The sequence below is a fragment of the Lycorma delicatula genome, chromosome 8 (assembly GCF_047948215.1).
Source record: "Lycorma delicatula isolate Av1 chromosome 8, ASM4794821v1, whole genome shotgun sequence".
Classification (NCBI taxonomy): Eukaryota; Metazoa; Arthropoda; class Insecta; order Hemiptera; family Fulgoridae; genus Lycorma; species Lycorma delicatula.
Window position 1 is genome coordinate 69,296,280 of NC_134462.1, and position 21,542 is coordinate 69,317,821.

Genomic DNA, 21,542 nt, shown 5'->3' on the forward strand with positions numbered 1-21,542 from the left:
TTTCTTATGGTTGTGATGCGTATGAAATAAAATCACTTGCCAAAGTTACATTCTCTGAGAGTAATGATGTTTACTACATATCCAGGTGTAGGGTGTCACTTATAGAGCTCAACATATCCTACATTTCACAGCAGCTGTACATACTGATATGCAATGTTATGTTTTGTTCATTGAAAAAATAATTAATTGCTTTACTCCTTGCTTTCCTTTGTATGCCTGGGATAAGATTCTTGTTGTCTTCATAATGTCAATGCCTGTTCTGGGCGTGACGTTTATCCTATGTCAAGACATCTATAACGTTTTTGATAATAGAACATATCATACAAGTTGTTAATATTTATTATTTTAATTTGGTTTCGACTTAAAAAAATCAAAATTGAAAAATAATCAAGAAAAGTATTATATTTTACTTTTTATTACTCTTTTTTAGCCTGTTTTAAAGCGAATATTTTTTTTAAAATTCTACTTAAAATATTGGTAGCTTAATAAAAATCATTACGCTTATGAAAAAACTCATTTGTAAGAGAATTAAAAAACGAAAAACTTTCTTATTTTTAAAATAAAGGAAGTGTAGGATAAACAATTTTAAAATGACACTATTATTATTGCATGTAAGCTAAAGCTTTGTGGAAAGCTGCAATTTAAAAATTTCAGGTTACTTAATAACGAAAAAACATTAGCTCAATTTGATATACGAGTTTTTATTCTGCATTATAAAACAGCTGAGTAACGTTATCATCGTTTCAATTATAAAATACACGAAAGATTATTAAGAACGTGAAACGACATTAATACCGATTGACCACTGCACAAAATCGTGTAGCTGTTGGAGGTAGAAATTGAATTAACTGGCGAAAGAAATAGTAGCTTACAATCTACGGTTGTTTTGCTTACACCCTTACAACCTACAGTTTAAATTACCAAAGATAATTTTTCAATGAAAACATTTTTAAATCATCAATCAATGCGTTTGCTTATACAGAGTGATTCAGGAAGATAGGACAATACTTTGACAACTCATTCTAAAGGCTAAAAATACGAAAAAGGTTAATATAAACATAGGTCCGAAAACGCTTCGTTAGCAAGTTATACAGGGTGAAAGATTTCGCCTGAGTTTCAGTTCCTCCGGGTAAATTAAGGCTTTCTGAAATTCTGGGAAGGTCAATTAAGGGGAAAATTCAATTGTATCTTATAGTTTTTGAGCTGGGAAATTGAAAAAATAGGTCCCAGAAATGTATTTCTCTTAGTTTCTAAGATATCTCATGTAAACCGCCAAAAATAGGGTCAAAAAACACATTTTTTTACGTTTGACGTACAATAACATTGTTAAATTGACAATAAATCATACATTTTTTAAACATAAATTGTAGAGAATTTAATTATAAGAAGATTGATGTAAATAATGTCAACAGAAAACAAATAAAATTTTAAACATGTCAACTCTTATTAACAACAAAACCGACGAAAACTTAGAAGAAAATGTTACAAAAAAAGAAAACAGATGTGTCTAGTAGGTATAATAATTTTAGACCAACGGAAAACAAGTTGGCAACACTGATTTTTTTCGTCACAATTTGTTTAAATACCACTCATTGTTGTCAGTTAATTGTGGTATGTGTAAATAACCTTTCGCTGATCAATCGTGTTTGCAGTATTACGTCGAATTCTTATCGTAAAAATTTTAGAAAACTGTTAAGAAGTGTAATTTTGTATTCATTTTACAGTGCATAAAAATCAAGTCTGTTAAAAAATGTGAAATTCTGTTTTGAAAAATGTCGCGTAAATTCACTAATGCCGAATATGTCGACATGATTTTCATCTATGGATTTTGCAATGGAAGTGCTGCGGCAGCGGGTACGGAATATCGACATAGGTATCCTGGTCGTGTTATACCGAATCGTAAAGTATTTATTAGAATTTTTAATAATCTTTGTGAGAATGGTACACTTCCCAGCGCTCATATCCTTTTCATATTCAGAAAGTGCAACATATCCAGCCTGGTTACGCCAGCCGGCTGCAGTTTTGTCAATGGGTTAATAGGAATCAACATTTAATTCCATTTATACTATTTTCGGATGAAGCTACTTTCACTCGTAACGGAATAAACAACACACGGAATGCGCATCGGCGGTCTGAAGAAAACCCACATGCTACAGTGGAAAAAAATTTCCAGCAAGGATTTTCAGTAAATGTTTGGTGTGGTATCAAAGATGACCAATTAATTGGTCCTTTCATACTACAACATCGTGTCACAGGAAGAAATTATCTGGAATTTTTACGTAATGAATTTATTATATTGCTGGAAAATATCCCCTTATCAAAACGAATTGTAATGTATTACTAACTTGATGGAGCTCTTACACATTTCACTAATGAAGTAAGGCAATGTCTTGATGAAAAGTTTGCTGGTAAATGGATAGGACGTGGAGGGCCGGTTAATTGGCCACCGAGATCCCCAGACCTCACTCCGTTAGATTATTGTTTGTGGGGATGGTTGAAATATGAGGTTTACAAGCAAAAAGTAGACACACGCGATGAACTGATTGCTCGCATTCTCAACGCTGCAGCTATAATCAAGGAACGCAAAGATACTGGCAACACAAAATCTAGTACAACGCGTTGAAAAGTTCATTGAACACAACGTTGGCATTTTTGAAAGTTATTAAATCAAATGAAATACTACTTGTAAGCAGCATTTTATCATTATCGTAAAAAAAAACAGTAAGTATTCTTTCTTCCTCCATTTATTTTCTACTATACATAACGAAAAAGTTTTTTTCAATCTTAAAAATTAATCTGTTTTGTTGTTAATAAAAGTCGACATGTTTAAAATTTTATTTGTTATCTGTTGACATTATTTACATCAATCTTCTTATAATTTAATTCTCTACAATTTGAGTTTAAAAAATGTATGATTTATTGCCAATTTAACAACATTATTTTACGTAAAACGTAAAAAAATGTGTTTTCTTACCCTATTTTTGGCGTTTTACATGGGATATCTTAGAAACTAAGAGAGATACAGTTCTGGGACCTATTTTTTCGATTTTCCAGCTCAAAAACAATAAGAAATAATTGAATTTTCCCCTTAATTGACCTTCCCAGAATTTCAGAAAGCCTTAATTTACCCGGAGGAACTGAAACTCGGGCGAAATCTTTCACTCTGTATAACTCGCTAACGAAGCGTTTTCAGACCTATGTTTACATTAACTTTTTTCGTATTTTTAGCCTTTAGTTGTCAAAGTATAGTCATATCCTCCTGAATCACTTCAGGAGGATATGCTTCTTAGTGTATGTAACAATTTTTATACATATGATGAGAAAAATATATCTTAAAATCGTCTACGCAGGCTGCATGTAGGTAAAGTTTTCAAAAAATATTTTTCTTATGCATGTTATGAAACGTAACTAAATTGTTGTAGGCGACCTGATGGGAAATTCAACTCATTTCCGAGACTGGGATAACCTTTTTCAAGATAAAAATGTATCTAACGATAGGCATAGTAAGGAATATGAGTTTGAAGTGGTTACCTGATTGTTCACTAAGTTTATCAACATGCCAGACTCATCGAAATGCAAATAATGTTCTGCCTTCCAAGTTCAACGATCATTCTGTTCATAAAGTATGATAAACATCATTATTTTCAGAGAAAGTTTTTCTTTTTTAACTGATTCTTGTAACTCAGATGCTCTACATACATTAAAACTCTAAGATAGACCAAAATATATAACTTAAAGCAACAGATTAATCTACGATCTGTCGAGAAATAGTATAAATTATTTAGGATGTTCCTGGAGCTGTTGGTCAAATTTAAAAGATTGATTCAGGACATCAAAATAAATAAAAAATCCATTGATGCCCTATCTTCCTTCACATTCCCTTCTGTCCACCATTTTGTATTTTTCAATATAAAAATTTATATCTTAAAAACGGCTCGAGATATTGCAAGGAAATTTGGTGTTCTTATAACCAACAACAACTCTACAATAAATAAGTTTGAAAATTCAAAACGGCGGACATTAAAATGCTAATTACATGGGTGAAAACAGACACAAAATTGTCAGGTAGCATAATTTTAACCCATCGGGTTGGTCTAGTGGTTAACTCTCATCGAAGCTAATTTCGAAGTTGAGAGTTCTAAGGTTCAAATCCTGCCTAAAGGCAGTTACTTTTTCAATTAACTACACAACTCAGAAATGGTCGACCTTTCTTTCTTTTTCCTATTTAGCCGCCGGGAATTACCGTTAAGGTATTACTTCAGAAGATGAATGAGAATAACATGTCTGAGTGTAAATGAAGTATAGGTTTGTACACTTTCAGTTCGACCATTCCTGAGATGTATGGCTAATTGAAACCCAACCACCAAAGAATACCGGTATCTACGATCTAGTATTCAAATAAAGGCCTTTACTAGAACTTAAACGCTGGAATTCTCGACTTTCAAATCACCTGATTTGGGAATTCGCGTTCACCACTAGACCAACCCGGTGGAATAGAAATAGTCGACTTGAGACTGTACAAGACTGCACTTCATTTACATTCATACATATCATCCTCATTCATCCTCTGAAGTAATACCTTACCGTGATTCTGGAGGTTAAACAGAAAAAAGAGAGAGGTAGCATAGTTTATTGATCCGCTGTAACAAGTTTAAGCAAATCTCAGCTGTTGATAATCAGTTTAAACAAAAAAGGTATCACTTATTTCACAACAAAAGGTTTAACATTTTATTTTTAAATACAATTTGATAAATTAATATTTATGGAGGTATTATTGATTAAAAAATTTGTTTAAATGGTCATTTAAACGATTCTTAAATAGAGTATACAATTTTTTTAATAAATAAATTTAGTATTCTTAAACTGAAGTAGGAAACATATGAAATAAGAACTAAACTTTCCAAAACGCTTAACTGGATGCATACAGTGACAAAAGAATTATTTTTATTACGCAGTCAGTGTTTAAATTCTTTTTGCGCTTTTGAAACAGGCGTAAAGTTGAGTTAGATTAAAATTTATTCAAAAAAGGATTTTTTGTTTTATTTTTCCGTTTTTCTCCAGTTTTTTTTTTAAATGAAAACTCCGGGGTAAGTTAAAAAAAAAGAAAAATATCAAGACAAAATTAAGATTTATATACTTTGCAACAAAATTTGAAGGCTTCTTATTCTATTTTGGACTAGAGTATTTATTTTTTTGTTTTTGTTCATGGCATATATCTCAATAAAACAGTTTCAGCGACTAAAGAAAACACATTTAAACTATCTTTTGTAGAAAATGTTTTTGAAATTTTGAGTACGACTTCTGTCGTATTTTTTTTCCGTCCAGGTTAGGAAATTAAATATTAGTTAAAACCGTCTGATTGGAAAAATAAAATTACATTAATAATTTTTGGCTGTTCGAATTAAAATTAATAATAAAATTAGTGTATCATAAATTAAGCTAAAAAATAAATATATTAAATTTATAGACTGACCGTATTTAAATATTTTCCTGGAACGTAGATACTATCGTTGTGTTTATTTGAATAAGACTTAACGTTGTCTAAATTTGTTGTCAATCCTTTAACTGAAGTTAAACCTCTTACTGAATTTGTTAATAAATTAAAAATGTGAGTTCGCTGACCAAAACAATATTCTTTACTGATTACTATGAATAAAATAATTTCTAACCACAATAAAAATATCTTACGACCATTCATATTACTTATTAACGACCTACCGTGTAAGTGGTAATCGTTAAAATGACAAACATCAATAAATGTGTGTATTTTCAACTATATGTACTGCATTAAGATACCCTTATACGTTATATATTTCCTTTAATTTATTTTTTCAAGGGAAACAACTTGTTATGAAGAATAAAAACGTCTGTAATTTTGTAGCACATAACCAAATTTAATTATGCAATATTTATTATTAATTAACTAACGTAACAATAACTTTTTATTCATATTATTTTGCGTATAAAGAAATCGATACATTCTAATCAGAACACATATAGAAAATTCTATATACTGAAGAAAAATTAAAAAAAAATTGTACTCTACTGTACATGAAAGTTATTTTGGAAATTACATATTTGTCGACAATTTATTTAAATTTAAGAAACCGGTTTTCATCTTTTCCTCATATTTTTTATCAATCGGTCCACTACCGTTTGCTTGAATAATCTAACGATCTACCTTTAAAAAAAACGTGGTGCTAATTACTTTATTCTGGCATTTTATTTTACAAACTTTATTACATACAGTTGTGTATTTTTATAGTAGCTTAAACAACATTTTAATTAAGGTATTTAATTTTTTTTCTCCAAATATATTACTGTACTATTTACGTTATATCTTAGTCGATGAAAGGAAAATTTAATAATAACTTGATTCTTAATTTGAAAAAAAGGTGAGGGGATGTTATTTTTAACATGAATTGTGATGTTATTTAATAGTGATGTTATTTTATCACTTTTATTTTAACATGAATAATTTTAATTAATTCAAGTTTTTCTTCAAAATAATGAAGAAAAATAATAAAGCTAATTATGAGTTTTGATAACTTTTTAAAAGTTTTTCTTGAATTTACGCTTCTGGAAAATTATTATAAAAAATATCTCATATTAAATGCTTTATAATTAATTTTTATCATTGTCTTTACCAATTTTGGATGTTATTTAGATCAACGGTTTACCAATTATCAAATTTTCTTTAATTTCTAATTTTCGTATGATAATATTTTTCTATGGTTTGAATTACGCGGTTAGAAACTGTATCATGTTGAGGGTCAAATATTCATTATGATATTTGAGTTCAACCAGTCAAAAGCCTACTCTTTTCAACCACTTACCGATCAGAAGCGAGTTTTGTTTAATGTAACAGCTGTTTTTTAGGATGGATACTATGATTCGACTTCCGGAAATTTCGACATATCTTTGAGTTTCACACCCCCCCCGTATCCCAAAACTACCTTCAGCTTAAAAATTTATATATACATATTTCACTTTCTTTTGGACACGATAACTACTGTAATTTTTGGCCAATCGCTTTCATATTTATTTATAAAATCTAACAACCCAAAATCTCAGTCGAGTTTGCCAATGAGAAAAATCGGACCATGGGATGGAAACGAGGGGGGCTTTTTCGAAAAAACAAAATATCTCTATAACTTTCTTATTAAGTAAAATATCGAACTCGTTTAAAGTTCCTACTATTCTTTGGATAAGGGCCTAAAACTTATATAGGTAAAGCTTTTTTGGTATCACCAACCATTGGTTCAGGGATTGGAAAAAATGGGGTTTCGTAGACAAAAAAAAATCATACCTCCCTTAATAGGCACAGTATCAAATCAATTTAAAGTGGTCGTTAGTCCTCTAAAAATTACCTAAAACTTTTGTTTGAAACACGTTTTTATATGACCAACCCCTACGGCAAGGAATGACCAAAATATTGCTGGAATTGTAAGAAGATTGGCTTGTTGTATGCTAAATATGTGAAACTTTTTTTACATGCAACCATTGTCGTATTGAGTAAATTTGAAGTTTTTTTTTTAACTTTAAGGTGGAAATATTTTTTATCCCATACTTAAAAAAAAAAAAAAAAAAAAAAAAAAAAAACTTAGCACCGGTGAAATCTACCTCTGCCTTCCGGCGTGCCGGAAGGGATTTTTTTATAATTCATTTCCTGTACTGTTGATGGTTATTTAAGTGTCCGATTAATTCATGACTTTTTCATTTTGTAAAAGGTTCTTAAACACATTCACAAATACTTTGTTTCAACTGGTGTTTAACCTGGTTCACTGTGTGTATTATTATTTTTTTTTTAAATTTGGTATCGTTGTGTAAGTAAGACTATATGTGTGTTCGTGTGTGGTGTATTCCTTAAATCACTATTATCTTTTTCTTTCCCGTTTTAGCAGAGGATGTACTATTTCAAGAGAAATAAAAATAACTGACTTTTTTTTACTAAATTATCGAGAAATGTAAAAGGGGGTCGAGCAATTTCTATTCGTTCGAAAGTATGTATTTATATGTTTGTGAATTTTGACGTCTGTTTCGGTTAATAAATCGGGATTGAATGGATAAAAAAAAGTTCAAATTTCGTATGGTAACTTCTATACAGGTGATCAACTCAAGATGACCACTACTGACACCTCAGAAACAATAAGTTTTATGAGAAACTTTAAATGGGAAACCTTCTCTAGATTTTTCCGTACATTAAAAATACAGTATTACCATTTTTGAAATCTTCGTCCTTTTCTCCAATACAGTGGCCAATTTCATTATTTCAAATAGAAATATCAGGCTTTTGTTGCATTTTTGGGTTGAAAATAGTATTTTGAGACTTTTTCCGGTGTTTTTTTCTAAACGCAGCTGTTACGGATCTACAGGCTGAAAATTGTAAAATCAAATACGGTGGTTAAATTCATTCTTTCAACAGGAGACCTTTATTGCATTTTTTGGTAGAAAATATTATTCAAGTTCAATTTTGTCCTTGAGTATTTTATTTAAACGGAGCCGTTAAGGAGCTACGAGCTGACAATTGTAAACTTACAAAAAGGATGGATACAATTTTAATACTAAATAATTATCAGCAGTTTTTTTGTATTTTTGAAACATGCCTCTAATTTAAGAGTACATTCTTTGATGGATAATGTGTCGCCCTTATTCATTGGCTATTTGAATTGTTGTGAAGAAGTTAATAAATACTAACTTCATTAAAAACTCAAGTTAATAAATTTTAACTAGTATTAAAATTGAAGTTCAAATAGTGAACTTGAACTGAAGTTTTTAATACTCTTTATTTTTATTAGTTTCTTTTTTGAAGGAGTTTATTTACCCGTTGTTTGTATAATTTTTATTTTAATAATGAAGTTTGATAACAACAAGAAAGTGGATATGCTGGACATTTATCTTTTAAGTAATATGAATTCAACACTAACGAGAAATATATATGTATAGCGATAACTTGTTTGACATCTACCTCACTGTAACTAATTACAAGATTGGTTGAAGATCAATGAAGTAATGGTCATTTCAGAAAAAAATAACATTATCAGAACAGAGTTGTTACTGGAAATATTGAGACCACTATTCTGGGCTTCTTTGAACCATATCCCACAGCTTCCTAAGGGAAGCAGCGGGATATGGTTTGCTACCCATATCTTATGGCTCAATAGCAAATGTGTTGCGAACGCACAGTAAGCCTGCAAATAAACCTGCGGTTCTTTACACTATGATGGCTGGTGATGAAGGAAGAAGACTTGAATTCAGCAACTGGAATGCAGAATAGGTTGAAGTAGCCCTAATTTTTTGACTAGTAGTATTTGGTATGATGAAACCAATTTCTCCAATAATGGAGTGCACAATCTAAAAAAAACAACCATTATTAGTAAAAAAAAATCCGTTAATTTTCAAAGAACACAATCAAGTAAAATTTTCCATAAACTGTTGGTGCGCTATCATTAACAATCAAATTCTGCCCGTACATTTCTACGAGGGAAATCTTACGGGACCTCGATACCATCAATTGCTGGAAGACCTTCTAATGCCATCCTGATGATTTGCGAATCCAAATGTATTTCCAATAAGATGGAGCTCTAGAACACAACTACGGGAGGTAAAAAATTTTTAAATGTTCGTTTCCAAAACAGGTGGATTTCTAACTAAGGAGCTATTGCTTGGCTAGCAATAAGTTTAAACCTTTCCCCGTTAATTATTTTCTGGAGATATGTGAAAGGCCAGTTGTACACATATCGATACGCTTCAGTAGAAGAAACAACAGCTGAGGTAATCGAAATTTTGAACAACATCCATCCATTACAGTATAGTGTCGAAAGCTGTTAACGTTTACAGGAGAGCGACTGCCTGCATTTTTACTAATGGTGGCCATTTTGTAAATCTGTTATAATTAAAACTGTTTCTGTTGTAATTCTTCCTTCCTAATAAATAAAACTAAAACCACAAGGTTTTAGGTAAAAGGTTTTTAATCTTACTATACTTTATTTTCCACTTTACTTAGTTTTCGAACTTTGTAAATATTACTTATTTATTTATTTGTTATTATTGTTATGTTTTTATTTATTTATTATTTTATTTATTTATTTGTAATTACTTGACAAACAGATATTGGGCCATCGTATTTGAATTTGTAGTTGTCAGCCCGTACATCCGTAACCACTGGTTTAGAAAACAATACCTAGAATAAAGATCTGATTTGGACACCACATGACTTCCTTGTACGCCTATTAAATTACATATACACATTTTTTTCTGCACTTCATTTAAACTTATTTCATTTGAAAATGAGAAACGATACTTCTGTTCTTAATTGAAGGATCACAATTATAAATCCAACAAATTATTAATTCAACAATCTTTCTTAAAATATTAGGTTAGAATAAAAGATCCTTTATTACTCTTCAAATAAATGTTAGTCTTATGTCTATCTAATATAATGTTTTTTAAAATTATTATGATGTAACCATCAACAAAATGAAAACAAAAATGAAACAGGAGAATTTTACTAAATTTTATAGCTATATTTATTATCAAGTAGACTGAAACGTAAAAATAAAAATAATACGGTTCTAAATTATAATTTTCAATTAATATTAAATAATCAGATGTTTTACCAAATCTGATGTGGACACCACATGACTTCCGTGTATGCCTATTAAATTACATATACACAATTTTAAAAGTACATAAAATTTTATTTCACTAATAACTTCTGATATTTTTTCACACTTTTTTTATTGTTATTACTGAATTATTATTTATTGTAATTTTTTTTTACAATCAGACGTTAATAATTATTATAAAATCAATATATTTAAATTTAAAAAAAGTTCGAAATGAAGTCGGATTCAAACCGATGTGCTTTCCACTTGTAAGATCCAAATATTTCATTAATCAAAATTTTATTTGGCTATAACTCTGGAACCAATGAAAATAAGTACCACTTAAAATATATCTTTGAAACGTTCTCAATGAGGGCTTATTACTGCAGATAAGAAAAAGTTCAAAATCCATATTTTTGGATTTTAAACTTTTTTGGCCCAGTCGATTGCAATCAAAGGGGAAGGTGCACAACTAGATGTTACAACAGTCCTAAAACCAAAATTTCAACATTCTACGGCTAATCGTTTTAGAATTATGCGAGATACATATTTAGGTATGTACATACGTTGAGCCGAAACTAGTCAAAATGGATTTAGGGTTGATAAAAATGGACATTTCCGTTAAAATCAGAATTTTTTCGCGATCGCAATACTTTCTTTTTCTTCGTACAAGGAAGCAAAAATATCTAAAAATACTATTTGTTACCCAAAAATGCAATGTTTCCATTTTAAATAAAGAAGTTGGCCGCCTATTGGAAAAAGGTTGATAATTTCAAAAATGGTAATAATGTAGGAAAAATCTAGGGAAACTTCCACATTTAAAGTTTTTCATAAAACTTTTACTTTCTGAGATTCCAATCGTGGCCATCTTGAGTTGACAACACTCTGTATTTGTATTATTGATATCATTAAAGTTTGCAGTTGAAATATCGAAGGGACGAGAAGATAGTGTGGTTCAGATGTCAATGAAAATTTTATTCATATGTGTTTTGAACTGTTTTAATAAGATTTTGTCTAGTAATTTTTTTTTCTAAAATGACTTTTAAATTAAAAAATATATAAAGTTTTAGTTGATATTTTCAAGTTCAAAAGAAATAAATATAAGAATTATTTATTTATTTCTATAATATTATTTCTTTGTTTTGAAAAAATAAAGAAATTATTATATAGGAATAAATTATTAATAGGAAATATAAATATAAATAGGAATTATTATATAAAATTATTAATAGGAATGTTTATTTTACTCAAATCAGAAAACCAAAGGAGGAGCCGGCCTCCATAGCGCGAGTGGTAGCGTGTCGACCTTTCATCCGAAGGTCCCGGGTTCGAAATCAGGCATGCATGGCATTTTCATACGCTATTGTCATTCATCTGAAGCAATACCGGAGGTTAAACAAAGGGGGATAAAAGAACCGTCATTTTCGCAACACAAGCAGAAATTTACGGACAGTTGCTGAAAATTTATACAGAGATCAGATATATAGTTATACAGAGATCAGTGTTCAAAATATAAAATCAGAACACTTCTACTGCATCGGTTTAAAACGTGGTTTTATCCCTACACTTACACTTACTCTTACTTACCTATGCGCATGCGCCGTTTCATTTTATTTAGTTCTAACCACTCATTTCGTGACGCTAGTTTTAACCAATTCCAATATATGGGATCCTCTATCTAGTTGTATAAAGATCAGTGGTTCTCGTACATAATGTGCCGTATTATTATATTGTACCTTTGGTAAATTGGTTTGCTAAGTAAATCTTATAATCGTACGGTTTGATGTCCGTAGGAATTAAATGATGTCCGGGTTCGAATCCCGACCAGGCATGGCATTTTCACACACGCTACAAATCATTCATCTCATCCTCTGAAGTAATGCTTAGTTGTAGACTCGGAGGTTAAACAAAAAAACAAAAAAAAAAACGAATTAAATAAATTTTGGAATAATTTTTAGGTAAGGCATTTCATTTCATATTGTTAACATTATTAGTAACTTGTATTTGTTGTTTTAATATTAAAACTGTTTATTCATCTCGTTTCGTTTTACTTCCAAAGTAATGTATTCATTCAGTTAAAAATATTGTCTAAGTTTAGGCAAATACACATATTTAAATTAAAAGGTATAAATTATTCATTTTTACGATATTTTATTTTAATCAATGTTAACTGATAGGCAAAATTACAATGATATTGATAATTTTATATTTCTTTAACTCAACATCTTCATCAAAATATGTTAATGGTGAATAAAATATTATATACAGTTGAAACCATTTTTAGATAAAAGAAATAATACCTTTTTTGAATAAATCACTTTACATTTTATTTTACGAAGGGTTTGTCGTTTTGTAATGAGTTAATTCGTTGTTTGGTTCGTATATTTATAATTTTAACGAATATTTTTTTATGCTTGTCAAGTTTTCTTAAACTATTGTAAACTTGTTTTTAATTTCATTTTAAATCAATACAAGGTTTGCGTAACTTGTTCGTTCGATAACGTTGTATTGGATGTTATACGCACTTTTATGTTTGTTTATATCAACACGTGCGGGCATTTTTTATAAAAGAACATACAAACGATAGGTAATTACACATTCAGGAACAGTTTTTATTATCATTTTTAAAAATAATAAAATTCGTTTGTATCATTTTTTTGGTTGGGAGGGATAGCTGTATTCTACTAAATACTTGTGAAAAATTCTTATTTATTTATTCTTAGTAAACCTTGTTTGCCTTAGATTATCCTATCGTTATGCTAATTTTGTTATTTTTTAAAGAAAAAATAATTTTTTTTATCTGTTGATTACTTAATTGCAGTGGCTGCAATTACGACTCGACATATGAAAATTTAATGTACATACAAATACAAGATCATACTCTAAAACTATAAGCTTGGAAGTCTTATTAAGAAAAATGAAGGGAAAAAGTAATTTGATGTTTCCTATTTCTCGGAGTCAAGAATAAAAAATTCTAGGTACATGAAATTGCGATTGTAGATGATTTTCAGTTATTGTGTAGCTCCATTACATCTGGTGTTACAGGAACTGTGATGGTTAATATTTTGCTTAGAAAAAATATCTAATTAATAGCCATTCAGTATATTTAATCTGTTCTGTCCTTGTTCATTTAATATTTTCATTTTTTATGCTTGGACGTGTTAAATTAGTGGATTTTTTATGCTTTTTATAAATCTTAACGAAGTATCCTATAGCATTCATGAATGTCAAACCCGATACAACACAAAACAATTAGCATCTCTCTGTTCACACAGTAATTAATGTTATAGTAAACATTATTAATTTAATAGAAAGCAATTTTAACCGATAGCTTTTGTATGTAGGTACTCAAGTGTTTTAAACGTTTTACAGACGTAAAAAGACTCGTTTACTGAAAAATAAGAAATTAATTTTTGTGATGGAAGTAGCGTATCTCGGTTTTTCAGTCAGGAAAATGAAAAATTGTAAAATGAAAGTTCCTGTCAGGGATATAATTTTTTTTATCCTACAAGGATAATTTTTCTTATTTTGGATTTTATTTTTTCTTATTCTGCATTGGTAACTCAAAAGCTAATTTACGAAAATACTCGAAAATTATACTTTTACGAAAACTGTTCCTTTTCTTGCATTAAGTTCAAACAATTTACCGTAAGTATAATCAGCTGAACGCTGAATTTTCTGAAATGCAAACTTAGCGGAAACACGAAAAAATCGTAGTAACCTAAACTAATCTAGTAAAAATCTTACTCAAACCCTGTTGTAATGTTTTTCCTAGGAAACGTACATGTAAGAAAAAAAATAGAATAAAGCTTTATTAATAACAAAATTTAATTTTTGGTACTTTCCCATATCCTGAATAAATCTGGGAAATATCACTCAGAAGGATAAAAAATAATTGCGAAGAAAATATATTTTTTTTGTTAGTTTTTATTCGTTTTCTTACGTACAAAATAAAAAATAATCTTAAAAGAGAGTATTTGTTTATTTCTGAGGTTTAACTCCATCTTAATATTTTAAATTTGTTATTTATATTTTATTATTAATGAACGCCAAATCCTTTTAACTTCTTGAATATGTATTTTTGAATAATTTATGGTTTATTGTTAAATGCATTTAAATATCGCTGTTGAGTCTTGGGTAAGCAAGACTCGACAGTTCCACTTATCCGAAATTACAAAAGTTTCGGGCCTAATAGATTTTTTTTATTAACAGTATTAATGTTCAGTACTTCTCTTTTTGTCACCGACATTAAAAATCTTCTTTTGTATTTTTTTCATTGCCATCAAAGACGTATGTTTATTGCTTTTCTTCCGAAAATAGTTTATTTTTTCGTAATGATATGGATCTCATCGATTTCACCAATATTATTTGGTCCATTAATTGCCGTGGAGTCGTGACTAACAATTTAACACAATTCCCAGCAGAAATTAAACCGATCTACAGCTGGTAATCATATTTCATTTTTTTTCTCATCGCCCCCTGCACTGCACCTTCGGTGAAGTATCTCTCAGCACAGGGGGATGTCCTTAAAACTCAAACGGCCCTCCCCACCTACTGTGCGTACGGCATGGCAGGTCGGGCCGCCGGTTCGATCTTTTACCTTTCCATCTCTTGCCTGCCTCTAACATATAAGATAGGGGTAATCCCGGGCCCGGCTATGCCGTTCCCGGGGCCCCCGCCCCAGCAGCCGGGACTCGGTCTTCACTTAATTGTGTCCCGCTCACTGGGAGAAACCGTTTCCGGTCCCTCCCAGTGTCTTTTCTTTTTAATTGCCACATCCGTGCATGCACAAGCGAACGACAACTCCACAGGAGCTATCCCTACTCCCTCGCCTCCTGGTCCTTCTTTTGGAGTATGGTCGAAATATAGTTTTTCACTGTCTCAAACTCTTGCTCCCCTCGAATCATGGCAGGTATTATAGCGACAACAGAAAGCCTGTCCGCTCTGTCTTCACAAATTCGCCTTTCTCGTTCCTACCTTCGGCAATGAAAAACAACGTTCAGGTGTATTTTCTTCCCCCGCAATAAGGGCATTCCGAATCCTCCGCTGTCCTTTTTCCATGTAGATACTTACGAAATCAACCGTGGCCGGTCAGGAACTGAGTAAACCAGTATCCAGTTCCCCAAATTCCCTCTCGACCCGTGTCTTAATACCTCGAATGAGACTGTAGGTCCATCTCCCTTTACTGGAACGGTTCCATCGTGTCTACCAGTCCACCTTCTTTTCGTGGTACGACACTCTTCTTTACATTCCTTCATATATTCTCACTCTTTGAGCAGCTAACTGCTGTAACAGAGGAACTCCGATGACGACAAAAATTGCGTCAATTGACACCGATCTATAAGCACTGGTGACTCTCACCGCTATCTTCCTCTGTGTACTTTCCAGCATTCGTCTATGTCAGTCCACCTCAAGAGCATGAAACCATACTGGTACGCCATAAAGTAATATTGAATTCACCAAGTGAATTTCGCTTGGAGGCTCGAGGGCCCCCAACTTTACTCAGTAATATGCTAAATTTCTTGACCGTCTCACCTCTGCCTTATTACATGTCTCCTTGATATGGGTTGCATAGGACCTCCTCCGGTCTAACTAAATACCAATGTATTTGACTGCCTCAGATTGACATATTGGAATTTGTGACACCCGAATTTCAATTGGAAGTATTCTCCTTTGACCCGCCATCACCAACAATTTGGTTTTATTGGGCGATATGCTTACACCCTTCTCTGTCACCATATCTATTGCTGTGTTAGCCTTCTGCGTCAACATTTCTTCTATCCTTGCGGTGATCATTAGTGCGAGATCGTCCGAAAATCCAATCGGGGTAACCCGCCTCAGGGTACTCCATCCCAAGCACCCCGTCATACACAAGGTTTTACAAGAAGGGATCCAGGACAGAGCTCTGAGGAACCCCGCACATGGCCTGCACTTGTATCACCAACTCGTCCATGTTGTACACCAGTACTCTGTCCTGCAGATATCTTTGCAGAATTCTGCGTAAATATCCACTAATTCCCTTATCTTTTAGAGCCTCGAAAATAGATTCCCATTTAAGGGAATTAAAACCGTTGTTTCACTTACTCGACATTTTTATTACTTCATATTTACATATCTAACAATACATCAAAAGCTATACTTCCCAAATCTTTAATTTGTATCCGCTAAACCAAGATCCCTTTACATATTGAGTATCTTGTAGCGCATTCTCAATACCTTTATATTTAAAGGTAATTTGTGTTTTCTCTAACCAACGAAAAAATCACTGAATTCGATTCATGAAACTTAATTTTTGCATTATTATTATTTCTGCATTTCTGTCTGGAAGTAACTTAAAGTTTCTGCAGAAATCAGCAGGTATTTGTTTCATTTGTACTTATCGCTTGAAATAATTCAAACAATATGCATGCACTTTAATCTCCATTTTTATACAGTTACCAACGTACAAACTGGCAAAAACCCACATCAGCAGCTACACATCTCAAAACTTTGTCTGTATTTTTCTCTATCTACCAATTTCTATGAAAAGCTTTGAGCTTGTATGGTGAGTTAGTCATAACAAAAAGTAATTTTGGATGTTATTACATTAATGCAAGTATATGTCATGATGCTAAATGTTTGTTTCTTAAATGTTTTTTGTACAACTACTGATTTACGAAAGGAAATGGCAGATTGTGCTGTATTATGGTATTAATTATTGTAATTATATATTAATGTATTGTACTGTTGTATATAACAGTATTTAGGATTTATACTTTATTTAGCTAACATATCAATTTTCGAAATGTCGACGTTTCATAACAGCTCTTGGCTCATAAAAAAATTATAAAAATTTCCGGAAGATGAACATACATACATGTTTTGGCCTGTAATTTGATTAATATCTCTGGACTGACTGAATATAAATTCTTCTAAGATGACTCAAAATTTTCTATATGTGGGACATTGACAGCGTTCAATTTTGGGCAAAATTAAAAAAGGGATGGGTAGTTTTCACCATTTTTTACTTCCTTGCACGAAGTAAAGGAAGAGTATTGTGATCGCGAAAAATCTCGGTTTTCAGATTTCAACGGAAATATCCAGTTTGACCATCCCTGAATCCATTTTGACTAGTTTCGACGTGACGTCTGTACATACGTACGTATGTATCTCGCATAACTCAAAAACGATTAGCCGTAGGATGTTGAAATTTTGGATTTAGGAATGTTGTAACATCTAGTTGTGCACCTCCCCTTTTGATTGCAATCGTTGGACCAAAAGTGTCCAAATAAGCCCAAAATTCAAAACATTTGAATTTTGGACTTTTTCTTAACTGCAATAATAAGCCCTCATTGGGAGCTTTTCAACGATATATCATAAGTGGTACTTATTTTCATTGTTTTCAGAGTTATAGCAAAATAAAATTTTGATTAATGAAATATTTGGATCTTGCAAGGGGAAGACACACCAGTTCGAATCCGACTTCATCTTTTTTTTTTAATTTATATATATTGATTTATTAATAATTATTAACCTCTGATTATAAAACAATTTTTACAATAAATAACAATTCCATAATAATAAAAAAAATATGAAAAAATGTCGCAATTTATTATTGAAATAAAATTTTTTGTACTTTTAATTTTATAAAAATGTGTATATGTAATTTAATAGGCGTACAAGGAAGTCATGTGGTTCCACATCAAATTTTTATTTTTTATATAGCGGTCGTAGAAAATTGAGAGTAATTGTATACAATTACTATTTCGGGTCTGATTTTGATGAAATTTGAAATATACTTTATTTAGGATATAAATTACTCGTTACAAATGAAATTATTTGTCGGAAACCCCTTCGCCTGAATTAGAACCCTTGTAATTTCAAAGTACCAGTACCCAAAATTTCATTATTTCACACAGAGCACCTATACATTATTTAGTTCGCTAATTTATTTCAGTGAAATTAAGTAAGGATTAAAGATTAATCTGGTTAAAGTTAAGTTAGGTTAGTTTGTATTAAGCGGAAGTCGTTTTTTTATCATTTCTGATACTTTAATGTGTTTTTCACGTTGTGGCTGTTAGTAAAAGAGAATACTTGTCAAGTATTTGGTTTACCGTTGTTTATTTACAGAACTGCAAGTAAACACTTGTATAATTGCAAGTAAAAGTAAATACTGGTTTTTATTCACTTCACTATATAACTCTTTCTTGCCTTGTTGAATATCAGTGAAACAAATCGAAGTTACTTATAATTATTCCATTATAACTTGTTGAAGTAAATAATTATTCAAATAAATAACGTTTTAAGTTCTAGTAAACGAGGTTGCTGGTTGGCACACGTATTTAAAATATTATTTTTGGTACTTGTGCAGTAACTGGCACGCATATTTTTTTACATATTAAGCTATAATTTTTATGTATATAGCTGTTATATAATATTAGACGTGGTTAGCAAGCGTACGTTATATTTAGTTAGGTTATGTTTATATACTCACCGGTTGCCCTAGTGGCGAACGCGTCTTCCCAAATCAGCTGATTTGGAAGTCAAGAGTTCCAGCGTTCAAGCCGTAGTAAAGTCAGTTATTTTTATACGGATTTGATTGCTAGATTGTGGATACTGGTGTTCTTTGGTGGTTGGGTTTCAACTAACCACACATCTCAGGAATGGTTGAACTGTGACTGTACAAGACTACACTTCATGTACACTCATACATATCATCCTCATTCATCCTCTGTAGTAATACCTGAACAATAATTCCCGGAGGCTAAACAGGTAAAGAAAAAAAGGGTATCTTGGTATATGTACGATTCGTCAGTACACGGAATAAACATAATTTAAGCAAACACAACCTACCATCGTTTCGCTCGCTAATCTCGCCTAATTAACCTTAACTTTACAAATTATATGATGGTAATATAATAATATATGTATGTAATAGCTGTAAATCTAAAACGATACGTGCATTCCCGGTAATGCAAGAGAACCGTATTTTTTAAAATTTAATTTTCAGGATTGAAAATCCAACTATGTCTAGTATTACTGTAAACGAAATGGAAACTTTTTAATAATTATAAAAATATTTTTTTATAATTTCTGATGCTTTAATGTGTTTTTCACGTTGTGGCTGTTAGTAAAAGTGTTGTTAGGTAAGGTAGCTGTTATTTGTTAAAAGTAGACCAACATCTTACTACGAATTATTTTTGTTATTTATACTTTTAATCTGCATCATTTTTAAAGTAAAAATTCGTTTTATCTGGGAGGGGTTCAAATCCATCCAAAATTAGTTTAATGAACATTTTTATATTATACTTTAAATATTGCATCATTAAATCATTAATGTTTAAAAATGCTATGGCGTATTTGAAATAGAGGGCGTATTTGGTTGGTGTTAAGGGGAAAGCCATTTATAAGTCTTCCACAGACTTACAGGCCACATCTTAACGCATCCTGGAATAGTCCCTTTGATAGTGGAGGGACAGGTAGATGGGAAAAAACTGTGCAGGCAGGAAACGTTTGGAATATGTAAAACAAATTGTTTGGATGTAGTATGTAAGAGATGTACTGAAATGAAACAGCTGGCACTAGTTAGGAAATCTTAGAGAGCTGCATGAAACCAATCAAATGACTGAAGACAAAAAAACAAAAAAGAAAAGGGGAAGAAAGCCGGGGAAACCTTTGCCAGCCTTTTTTACATCGCTGATATCCTCTTGTTAGTTCAGCCAACTGTGGTGGAATGTTGTAAGTAAAGATGGAATAGATATCTATCTACTTTATTTAAATAAGTTTGAGTAAATATTAAATACCACATATACAGGTGTAAAAAGAGGTAATGTAAAATACTATGTTCAACTGTTCATATCTTAGCCTTTCAAGTGGACATCATATAATATTTCATTTTTAAAATAACATCCATTATTGACAAATGGCTTGTAAAGTAAAGTAATGGTTTGTAACTAATTTTTAGACAATTTTTTTTTAGAAAATTGCATCAAAATTATATTTCCATACCTTTTTGGGATTAATTTTGCAGCACTTATTTCCAAGGTAACTCCACAGAAAAAATCACTAAGTAATATTAACTGGAATGTCTTCCTGAAGTACAATTTCCATTTAATTCTTATATTAATATAGTTTATATTTTGAAAAAGTATTGTCATGGTTTTTTATTCTGAGTTGGATGTTGGGAGTTTTTATTTTTTTTGTTAGAAGGTTCAGAAAACATCTTTCCATCTTATTTTGAACCCATTTTAATCAACTATATTAAAATTAAAAAATATAATTATTTTTCTTTAAAGTGAAATAATATCACAGCCTCTCAAATAGCTAATTCTTTCTATTAATTTCTTATTTATATTATTGATATTCATATTCATGATATATGTACACAACATTTATTTTTCAATTTTTAATTAGTTCGCAGTTTTAAATTTAATGTAGTCATATTCTTCATGAGATCCAGTATTTTATCAAACACCTGATCCTTAGCACTGAGCCCATGTATAAAATCAATATGATTAAATTTAGGATCATTTGCTTCATGTGCTAAAACAACATTAGGTAGTATCCTTGTTAACTTCTCTACAGTCTGAAACATTATAAATCATGAAATGTTTATGTTGCATTTACAGTATAATTTCGTTATGTTAGATTATTATTTTTATTTATTTATTTGCTGTTTGATTACTATGTTCATTAGCCCTTTTCCCAAACAAAAAAAAGAATAAAAATTTCTTTCCCTCCTCATAAAAAACACTAGCAAACAAATCAGAAGGCTTGTCTTGGTGGACAGATCATCCAGAAGACGACATAGAACATCAAAAACCTCAAAAGAACACAAAATGATAAGGCTGTATATCTTTACCACTTAAAAACACACAATTCATTTCTAAAGAAATGTAGAATCTATTTACACAGCTGCAAAGTCATAAATTAGTAAAAAGCTCATCTTTCATTAAA

At 31.0% G+C, this 21,542-nt stretch overlaps 1 protein-coding gene across 1 annotated transcript in view; it reads right to left on the bottom strand.

Moving 5' to 3' along the window:
* The window catches only part of LOC142329474 (uncharacterized), an 88,173-nt gene that overhangs the window by 34,381 nt on the left and 32,250 nt on the right, over positions 1-21,542 (bottom strand). The window contains exon 8 of the mRNA XM_075374143.1: positions 21,005-21,171. Within this exon, the coding sequence (XP_075230258.1) occupies positions 21,005-21,171 (167 nt within the window). The remainder of the gene's footprint in view (positions 1-21,004; positions 21,172-21,542) is intronic.